The sequence below is a fragment of the Patiria miniata genome, unplaced genomic scaffold, assembly GCF_015706575.1.
Source record: "Patiria miniata isolate m_02_andy unplaced genomic scaffold, ASM1570657v1 HiC_scaffold_23, whole genome shotgun sequence".
In the NCBI taxonomy this organism is placed as follows: Eukaryota; Metazoa; Echinodermata; class Asteroidea; order Valvatida; family Asterinidae; genus Patiria; species Patiria miniata.
This window is the reverse complement of record NW_024037062.1, coordinates 4,761,093-4,770,010: the sequence shown is the minus strand read 5'-3', so window position 1 is coordinate 4,770,010 and position 8,918 is coordinate 4,761,093. Positions and strand designations below refer to the sequence as shown.

General features: G+C 40.8%; 1 protein-coding gene across 1 annotated transcript; it reads left to right on the top strand.

Annotated features, from left to right (window-relative positions):
• Positions 1-733: 733 nt before the first annotated feature.
• On the top strand, positions 734-5,127 carry LOC119731406. The gene is made up of 3 exons (XM_038204577.1): positions 734-2,963; positions 3,133-3,264; positions 4,064-5,127. Exons 1-3 carry the CDS (start codon positions 761-763, stop codon positions 4,288-4,290), a joined length of 2,562 nt encoding a protein of 853 aa, XP_038060505.1. The 5' UTR covers positions 734-760; the 3' UTR covers positions 4,291-5,127.
• The last annotated feature ends 3,791 nt before the right edge of the window (positions 5,128-8,918 follow it).

Sequence of the window (8,918 nt, the reverse complement as noted above, 5' to 3'; positions counted from 1 at the left end):
TACATTCCAATTCCTCTGTTGGTGAGCCACAGCAATCACACATAGTTGTTGGTCCTCATTGTCTTGAGCAAGATGTCCAGTCAGCAGACCAAATGCCTTGAAGTCCTGTCTTGATGAGCAACAGCAATCACACATAGTTGGGGGTCGTCATCGTCTTGAGAGAGATGTCCAGTCAGCAGACCAAATGCTTTCCAATTCCTCTTTTGATGAGCCACAGCAATCACACATAGTTAACATGGGTGGCCCTCAATGTCTTGAGAAAGGTTTCAAGTCATCAGCAGACCAAATGCTTTCCAATTCCTCTCTTGATGAGCCACAGCAATCACACATAGTTGGTGACCCTCTATGTCTTGAGAAAGATGTCCAGTCAGCAGACCAAATGCTTTCCAATTCCTCTGTTGGTGAGCCACAGCAATCACCCATAGTTGTTGGTCCTCATTGTCTTGAGCAAGGTGTCCAGTCAGCAGACCAAACGCCGTTGAAGTCCTGTCTTGATGAGCAACAGAAATCACACATAGTCGGGGGTCGTCATCGTCTTGAGAGAGATGTCCAGTCAGCAGACCAAATGCTTTCCAATTCCTCTCTTGATGAGCCACAGCAATCACACATAGTTAACATGGGTGGCCCTCAATGTCTTGAGAAAGGTTTCAAGTCATCAGCAGACCAAATGCTTTCCAATTCCTCTCTTGATGAGCCACAGCAATCACACATAGTTGGTGACCCTCTATGTCTTGAGAAAGATGTCCAGTCAGCAGACCAAATGCATTCCAATTCCTCTGTTGGTGAGCCACAGCAATCACACATAGTTCATGGCCCTCATTGTCTCGAGAAAGATGTCCAGGCAGCAGACCAAATGTCTTCCAATTCCTCTCTTGGTGAGCCACAGCAATTACACATAGTTGATGGCCCTCAAAGTCTTGAGAAAGATGTCCAGTCGGCAGACCAAACACCTTTGAAGTCCTCTCTTGATGAGTCACAGAAATCACACATAATTGTTCAGAGGCATGCTCCATCATATCCTGTAGAGGATAATCTTGACTCACCTGATGAATATTCCTCAGATGAAAACGACCCAGATTTCATTCCAGATTCAAATTCGTCAGATGAAGACATTGTTCCAGAATCATCAGATGAAATATCTTTGAGGTCACCAAGCCCGGTAATACCGATTCCATCAAGGGAGTCTTCCAATCATCCAGTTTCTTCTGATGAGACTGTCTCCAGCACAAGTGAAATTGAAGTCATGACAACTTCAAACTCTGAAGGGAAGCGCCACTGGGACAAACCACAGTACTGCCCATTTTGTCTTCAGCAACAGAAGAAACTACCACGCCATTTGACTACACCGATGCATAAAGATGAAACCCAAGTTAAAACTTGGCTGGCCACAACAGATGTGAAGGAAAAGAAGAAACAACTCACACTGATGAGAAACTACGGCAATTTTCTTCATAACTCAACTGTTTTGAAAAAGGGGAAAGGCACTCTTATTGTTGTGTATCGTCCTGGATATGACACGGACCATAATGATTATCTTCCTTGTCAGGACTGTTACGGCTACTATGCCAAGTCAGATTTATGGAAGCACAGATGCAGCCAAAAACCTGATGTTGATTGCTCTGGTGAGCCTTGTGTAAAAAAGAGAAGAACTATGTTCTGCAAGCCAGGGAGAATGCTTTTGCCATCAACACCCGGGGTTAGTGCTAGGACTAATGAAATCTTGTCAAGTATGAATGCCGACAACATTTCCCGCTTGGTCAAGTCTGATGAGCTTATCAAAAGGTTTGCTGACAAGTTGGTAATGAAGCATGGCCACAGCAAAGACCAGGCTGGATACATCAGGCAAAGATTAAGGGAGATTGCACGAATGGTGTTGGAATTTCGATTCTTGACGGGCCAAACAAATGTTGGATTGTCTACACTGATATGTCCTACAAAATTTGTTGCAGTGACTCGTGCAACACGAGTTGCAGCTGGCTTCAATGACGAAACTCATCTGTACAGCACACCCAGTCTTGCACTGAAGATTGGACACAGCATGAAGACTTGTGCAGAAATTCTGCGTGGTGAGGCTCTTATGTCTGGGGATGAGTCGACTGAGAAGCGTTGTAAAGGATTCCTATCACTTTACTCCACACAATGGGAAGAAAAAGTCAGCCATCATGCATTACGTAGTTTGAATGAGGCGCAGCGAAACAATCCAAAGCTGTTACCGTTGACTGAAGATGTGGTGAAGCTATCGCAATATCTGAAGGATGAGGTTAGAGTCAGGGAACAGGTGTTGCAAAGTGCAGATGGCTCAAGAGAAGTCCAAACAGCATGGTCAAGGCTGGCAGAAATTCTTCTCTCCCAAATCATTCTCTTCAACCGAAAGAGACCCGGGGAAGTCTCAAGAATGACAATTCAAGACTACAGTAAGTGCATGAATGGAGAAGACACAATCATTGAAGGTGCCCTGACAGCCTGGGAGAAAGCCCTGTGCAGAGTGCTTTGGAGGGTAGAGTTGATAGGAAAGCGGTCCAGGACTGTCGTTGTACTTCTCACCTCTGACATGAAGCATGCCTTGGATCTTCTCCTAAGTAAGAGAGCTGCAGCTGCAATTAATGATGGCAACGACTATCTCTTCTCAGCTAGATATGGAGAAGGCCACATTAGAGGGACAGATACTGTTCGTGAGCATGCCAATAAGTGCGGAGCCAAACAACCTGCAAATCTACGAGCGACCAGGTTAAGGAAACATATCGCAACAGTCTCGCAGATCATGAACTTGAAAGAAAACGAACTAGATGTCCTGGCTAATTTTCTTGGACACGATATCAGGACTCACCGACAGTACTATCGTCTCCCTCAATCTACCATTCAAGTTGCAAAAGTATCCAAGGTTCTTCTGAAAATGGAGAAAGGGGACATCAGGGGTCTCGCCGGAAAAACTCTACAAGAGGTTGAGCTCAATCCAAATGAAGGTACACAAAGAAAATTGCTATTGTCAACATTCAAAATAATATCCATGTATCAATGCCCATTTTTGGGAAGTGTGATTTACAAAAACATTTTCAATTTTTTTTTTTTAACCTCATCACGTTGACAATATCAAGTGAAATAAAAGAGACGTGTTTTATATCATTCTCTCAGACTACAATACAGATGCTGAGTCTGATGCTGAGTCTGGGTCTGATGCTGAGTCTGGGTCTGATGCTGAGTCTGATGCCGAGGCAGAGGTCAATCAGGTCAAACCACCAGCTAATGGGGACAGACACGGGAAAGGTACGCATCAGTGCTATCAGACACGGCCAATATGCAGTTATCACAAGTATATTTTGTCAATACAAACAAAAAGGTGTACATTTCAATGGGACAGATTTGCAAGATGTGTTGGAACCTATACTGTGAAAACGGCTCACACATTTGTGGGTAGTACGGTCGAGTGAAAAAGAATTATTTTTTAAGTTTTTATTACAAACCAAGTAATTTTTGAAATCACGTTTTGAATTGGGAATCTTGCCAAATCTAGAAGAACTGAATCAATATTTAATACCCTCTAAACGCTAATCCACTTGTTAATCTGTGCTGCAGTTTTAACAAAGACCACATGGTGAATGTGGCTCATAAAGGACTGAAAATACAAGTTGGTGTCGCAATTGTTTACGGTACATGAACCTTTACTGGAGGAAGTTCATTGTATGTTTTGTTTTGATATTTGGTTTGGGGGGGGGGGGGTAAGGGGTTATGATATGGTACACGCAAGTTTTTTCTCTCCAAAATTCAAAACCGATGACTGATTATAAACACACAACAGACAACTCTGAGCAAGACCAGAATAATCTGTCAGCGACCAGCTCGCAGCTGGCATTTGTGCGTGATGTCCACATTTGGCTGGGGTTGGAGCCACTGGGTCGATGTTAGTGGAAAATAATGCACCTGTGTTCGGTAAATTAATTAAAACATGTTGCGAACTGGTTGAAAGATATTGCAGTGATTCGGATGACTGGCTAGCGTTTTCCCTCTCCCATCCACCACCCCACAAAAAACTACATAGGTGTATGTCTTTTGGTTTATCGTGCAGGCAAACAACCTACAATTAAGAGAGCTTGGAGTAGTAAAGAAAAGAAAGCTGTTGCAAGGCATCTAGGTGGATACCTCCGTGGCCGTACAGTTCCCGGCAAAGCTGCTATCATCAAACTGTTCCAAGCTGAGACTGGCACATTCTCACACAGGTCATGGAAGAATGTGAAGGACTTTGTCAGAAACCAAACCAGAAAGCAGGACCCAATGTCCTTTCTTGGTACCTAAATCAGTCCAGAGCTGTAGCAACCATCAAATCAATACACCTTTGGGGATAAATCTCACAATTCCCCTCCCCCACCCCCACGGCCCCCCCCCCAAAAAAATATTTAAAATAGTGGTCGCTTTTTGTCAAACTTTTCTAACCAATGATTCTAATGCCCCTTTTTTTTCCCAAAATAGCTCTACTTTTTCACGTCCACATACCCCGTGATTTTCAAATAAAAAAAACAGAAAATAATGTCTGTGTAATAATGATTCCATTCAAATAACAGTGGGACCCTTTTGCCCTGTACATGCTGAAAATCTACTTGAGTGTTAATTCAGTTTCACTTAAGATGTTTTTGTTTGCCTAACATTCCTAACCAAAGATGCAAAACTAAACAGTTAAGCAGAAGCATATATGTTTATAATGTGCAGTTTTCTCCATAAAAAATGAACGTATGTTTTCAGGAAGAAGAATGTGAGATTGACAGTAGGTGTGTTGATTTGACAATGAATTATCGCCATTCTGAAAAGGGTGTCCCTTTTTAAAAAGGAAAGAAAAATGCAGTTTAACCTGATTAGACATATTATGTGATGAGAGTCAACATAATGCATCTGCTCATCCTTTGGGATTCCACAGGTTGTTGTATGCCGTATTTGGTGTATCAACTAATCTTTTTTAACAGCCTTCAAATGATCACAGGAGCCATTCTCTGTATTTACTATTCTTTCCCCCTTTTTTGAACGGGGTTGCGCATAGGCTTAATGGGTGGAAATAATCATTTTTTTCTTGGGTTGGAAGCCAGTAGGTCGGAAATGAGAACCGCATGAATAAAAAGGGACGCCCTATAGGCAGGTTGTTTTTTTTCTTAGGAACATATACTCTGCCGAACACGAAAAAAAAGTAATGTCACTGTGACGTTACTGTGTGATTTTATGAGATACAAATATATAGGTTTTTCCGGGTTATTTTAACACTTGTATCACACAAATTCCCTATATCTTTACTTTAATTTCGTCCCCGAACATCGCCAATCTCACTTCTTAATTTGCGCGTTCCACGTCCATTTGTATATCATGTGATTGGACAATATTTTACAAACTGCATTGACGCGATTCTACCGCGATAGGTCAATTGTAGTACTGCGCACAAAGGACACATTTTCTAATCGTAACGTTTAAGTCAATAGAAACGAAATGTAATGACAGCAACATTAAAACGAATGACAAAAAAACAAATTTGCTTTGTCAATTCAACGGCATTTCCAAACGAGACGAATTTCAAGGATTTTGGACAAATCGTATGCTGAAAATTGTACTGGACGTTAAATAAAATCTAGTGGTGGCTTTTTGAAATTCAAATTAAGAAGTGAGATTGGCGATGTTAGGGAATGAAATTGAAGTTTCAATATAAGGAATTTGTGTGATACAAGTGTTAAAATAACCGGGAAAACCTATATTATATTCATTATTCTGTTTCAGAAAGAACATAGATTCAACAGATTTAACTTCCAAACAGCTCGACAAAAATCATTCATATTTAGGATGTCCAGTTTTTTAACATCTCTAAAGATATCTGAAAGATTATCGATCCTGGAAGGTGTGTTGATTTGACATTGAATTACCCAGACTAATTGAAGCTGACTGAATCGCTATATTTCATGTTTCGGCAATTGTCAAAACACCTCTTTTGTGATAAAACTTTGTTTACATGTAGATGAGAACATTTGTGACATCAAGATGATGTCACTATGTGGTTATATGAGATACACAACAAATGTTAATTCCAGTAGGATATATTTGGTCATAGAAATGCACGAAACACATTGCACAATGACATTTTCACGTCGCAGTGACATTTTCAAGACTATTCTTTACTTCTGCCTGGAAATAGAGGCTTGAAATTTATATTTTCTAAAGAGGTGATAACAAACAACGATTGAATGTGTTTTTTTTAGTTAGATGTTTATCAACAACTTTTTAGGTTTTTTTTGCAAAAAAAATGCAAGAAAATATTCCTTACAATTTTTTACTTCCTGCCTGAAAATAAAGGCTTTAAATTTCCATTCTTTATTTTCTGAAGAAATGATGACCAATTACGGATTGAATTGGTTATTAGGTTGTTAGATGTTTATCAATACAACTTTTTGGTTATTTTTTTTGTATTTGATGAGAATGTGCTCGACATGAGGATGATGTCATCGTGTTATATGATATACACAAATGTTATGAATACATTATTTAGTTTGTGGTAGTCTTACAAAATGTGTTGCACAATGACGTTTTCACAACGTCATAGTTTGAAACAATTAAAGCAGCTTTAAATTTCAAAGAAAATTGCTCTTATTTAAATTGTTCTTTCATTCCTACCTGCAAAAAGAAGCAGAAAAATTCCATTCTGTATTATTTGAGGAAGTGATGAAGGTTAACAGATTGAATGATGTTTGTTTCGACATCGATCGAAACACCTCTTTTAGACGATAATATATGTGACATCTGTATGATGTCATTGTGTTGTTTTATGAGATAACGAAAATTTTCTATAGTACTATATTTTTAAATTCCTGCCTGGAAATAGAGGTTTGAACTGTCCATTCTTTATTTTCTGAAGATGTGATGACGAAACATGGATTGAATGGGTTATTTTAGTTAGATGTTTCAATGTTTATAAAAACAACACTTTTTTTTTTTTGGTTTTAGATGAGAATATACGTGACATGAGGATGATGTGGTTGTATTAGATACACACATGTAATTTCAAGCTTTCGGTTTTTGGTGAGGCTCAATTCCTGTCTTGGTCAGCTACAGCAATCACACATGGTTGCTGGTCCTCATTGTCTTGAGAATGATGTCCAGTCTACAGACCATATGCCTTCCAATTCCTTTCTTGGTCAGCCACAACAATCACACATAGTTGCTGTTCCTCATTGTCTTGAGTAAGATGTCCCGTCAGCAGACCAAACTCCTTTGAAGTCCTCTTGATGAGAAACAGAAATTATACACAGTTCGGGGTCGTCATTGTCTTGAGATAGATATCCAGTCAGCAGACCAAATGCTTTCCAATTCCTCTCTTGATGAGCCACAGCAATCACACATAGTCAGTGACCCTCAATGTCTAAAGAAAGGTTTCAAGTCATCAGCAGACCAAACGCTTTCCAATTCCTCTCTTGGTTAGCCACAGCAATCACACATAGTTGGTGACCCTCTATGTCTGGAGAAAGATGTCCAGTCAGCAGACCAAATGCCTTCCAATTCCTCTCTTGGTGAGCTACAGCAATCACACATAGTTGTTGGCCCTCAATGTCTTGAGAAAGATGACCAGTCAGCAGACCAATGGCCGTTGAAGTCCTGTCTTGATGAGCAATAGAAATCACACATAGTCGGGGTCGTCATCGTCTTGAGATAGATATCCAGTCAGCAGACCAAATGCTTTCCAATTCCTCTCTTGATGAGCCACAGCAATCACACATAGTCAGTGACCCTCAATGTCTAAAGAAAGGTTTCAAGTCATCAGCAGACCAAACGCTTTCCAATTCCTCTCTTGATGAGCCACAGCAATCACACATAGTTAACGTTGGTGGCCCTCAATGTCTTGAGAAAGGTTTCAAGTCATCAGCAGACCAAATGCCTTCCAATTCCTCTCTTGGTGAGCCACAGCAATCACACATAGTTGGTGACCCTCTATGTCTTGAGAAAGATGTCCAGTCAGCAGACCAAATGCATTCCAATTCCTCTGTTGGTGAGCCACAGCAATCACACATAGTTCATGGCCCTCAATGTCTCGAGAAAGATGTCTAGGCAGCAGACCAAATGTCTTCCAATTCTTCTCTTGGTGAGCCACAGCAATTACACATAGTTAATGGCCCTCAAAGTCTTGAGAAAGATGTCCAGTCAGCAGACCAAACACCTTTGAAGCCCTCTCTTGATGAGTCACAGAAATCACACATAATTGTTCGAAAGCATGCTCCATCATATCCTGTAGAGGATAGTCTTGACTCACCTGATGAATATCCCTCAGTCGAAAACAACCCTGATTTCATTTTAGATTCAAATTTGTCAGATGAAGACATTGTTCCAGAACCATCAGATGAAACATCTTTGAGGTCACCAAGCCCGGTAATACCGATTCCATCAAGGGAGTCTTCCAATCATCCAGGTTCTTCTGATGAGACTGTCTCCAGCACAATTGAAATTGAAGTCATGACAACTTCAAACTCTGAAGGGAAGAGCCACTGGGACAAACCACAGTACTGCCCATTTTGTCTTCAGCAGTAGTAGTGCTGGTCCTCATTGTCTTGAGTAAGATGTCCAGTCAGCTGACCATACGCCTTCCAATTCCTCTCTTGCTGAGCCACAGCAATCATACATAGTACTAGTGCTGGTCCTCATTGTCTTGAGTAAGATGTCCAGTCAGCTGACCATACGCCTTCCAATTCCTCTCTTGCTGAGCCACAGCAATCATACATAGTACTAGTGCTGGTCCTCATTGTCTTGAGTAAGATGTCCAGTCAGCTGACCATACGCCTTCCAATTCCTCTCTTGCTGAGCCACAGCAATCATACATAGTACTAGTGCTGGTCCTCATTGTCTTGAGTAAGATGTCCAGTCAGCTGACCATACGCCTTCCAATTCCTCTCTTGCTGAGGCACAGC

What these genes read in the sequence shown, in the direction of transcription:
- LOC119731406 (XM_038204577.1), top strand. Translation starts at nt 761, where the DNA reads ATGCATTCCAATTCCTCTGTTGGTGAGCCACAGCAATCACACATAGTT. An exon ending in TGAGCTCAATCCAAATGAAG is followed by an intron (nt 2,964 to 3,132) that starts GTACACAAAGAA and finishes TCATTCTCTCAG; the next exon opens with ACTACAATACAGATGCTGAG. An exon ending in TGGGGACAGACACGGGAAAG is followed by an intron (nt 3,265 to 4,063) that starts GTACGCATCAGT and finishes TTTATCGTGCAG; the next exon opens with GCAAACAACCTACAATTAAG.